Source organism: Sinocyclocheilus anshuiensis, unplaced genomic scaffold (assembly GCF_001515605.1).
Source record: "Sinocyclocheilus anshuiensis isolate Anshui unplaced genomic scaffold, SAMN03320099.WGS_v1.1 scaffold708, whole genome shotgun sequence".
NCBI classification, from domain to species: domain Eukaryota; kingdom Metazoa; phylum Chordata; class Actinopteri; order Cypriniformes; family Cyprinidae; genus Sinocyclocheilus; species Sinocyclocheilus anshuiensis.
Window position 1 is genome coordinate 956,101 of NW_015555881.1, and position 1,452 is coordinate 957,552.

A 1,452-nucleotide genomic window follows, 5' to 3' on the forward strand; every position below is an offset into this window, starting at 1 on the left:
TGTGTGTGTGTGTGTGTGTGTGTGTGTGTGTGTGTGTGTGAGAGAGTGTGCATATGTGTGTGTGTGTGTGTGTGTGTGTGTGCTTACCATGCTGCCCTGCGGCCCTTTGGGCCCCTGAATGCCCTTCAGTCCAAAGTCTCCTGGAGGCCCCTGAATAAACAAGCAAACATCAAGCTCACATGAACAAACACACAAACACACAGCTGTGCCTAACCCAACATTAATGCTAATGTGTGTGTATTATGAGGAGCACTAGAGCGTTTATGGAGTGGAACATTATTAAACGTGTCTATTTATCACCGTCAGGACCACAGTGTTTGTGTGGCTACCATTGGTGGTCTTCATTTTTTCCATAGCTCTACTTCATTGAGTTAGACCAGAGGAATTAATGAGTCTGAATGAATCAACCACATACGCTTGTCCTGTTTTATGAGCTCACGGCTGTGGGTTTCAGAGAAAATCCTGCTCCGTGACAAAAACACACATCAGTCTGAGCGTGAATTATGATGCTTTTTGAGCGTGTGGATGAAAACACGCTTCCCAGAGGAAGGAACTCTTTCGGAAAGGATAAATCTCATCTCTGTTTGTTTCTCTTGGGCAGGCGCACATGGACGATCACATTTCTGTTTTTCACCCTGAAGAACAGTTTAAATGGGATACCTGGCAATGGGTGATAAAACTCACCTTCGGTCCAAACATTCCCAGCATCCCTGGAAAGCCGGGTTCCCCGATGTCACCCTAAATCAAAGATTACTATTAATGTTTTGTTCTAAGATGAACTCTGGGTCTTTGTAAGCAGGATACAGTCAGTAGGAGAATTCACAGTGAATAATAACAATATTTATGGCATGTTTCAGTGTATTTCTGTCTGGGAGTAGCACTCACAGATTGGCCTTTAGGACCCCGGTCTCCCTGAGATCCAGGAAGGCCCATTCCTCCTTTAAAACCTCTCTTTCCTGAAGGGCCGGTGTGACCAGGAAGGCCCCTCTCACCCTATTCATTCACAAATTTAACAAATACATACATCAAAATGATCCAGTCGAGATACATCATAATATATGTAATATAATATACAACAATAATTTTTTTTTTTTCTAGGACCTTAATTATAAATTCAAATAAAATAAATAAATAAAAATGTTCTTGTTTTTCCAAGGATCTTAATGATAAATAAATAAGTAAATATGTTATAATTGTGGTCAAATTTTATTCCCTGAGCTTTTGACCATTTTGTAAAAATATTTATTTACTTATTAATTTATTTGCATTTTGTCTAGGATGTTAATGATCAATCAATCAATCAATCAATCAATCAATATGTGATAACTGTGGTAAAAATTTTATTCTCTGACCTTTGGACCATTTATTTTATTTTATTATTATTTTGATAATATATATAATATTATTTAGGCTTATATATATATATATATATATATATATATATATATATAT

The 1,452-nt window shown here is 37.1% G+C and overlaps 1 protein-coding gene across 1 annotated transcript in view; it reads right to left on the minus strand.

Moving 5' to 3' along the window:
• LOC107675693 (collagen alpha-1(XXVII) chain A) overlaps positions 1 to 1,452 on the minus strand; it is a 75,185-nt gene that overhangs the window by 4,650 nt on the left and 69,083 nt on the right. Inside the window, exons 47-49 of the mRNA XM_016470109.1 lie at positions 886 to 993; positions 685 to 738; positions 88 to 150 (exon numbers count right to left, since the gene is read on the minus strand). Coding sequence (XP_016325595.1) covers positions 88 to 150; positions 685 to 738; positions 886 to 993 — 225 coding nt within the window. The remainder of the gene's footprint in view (positions 1 to 87; positions 151 to 684; positions 739 to 885; positions 994 to 1,452) is intronic.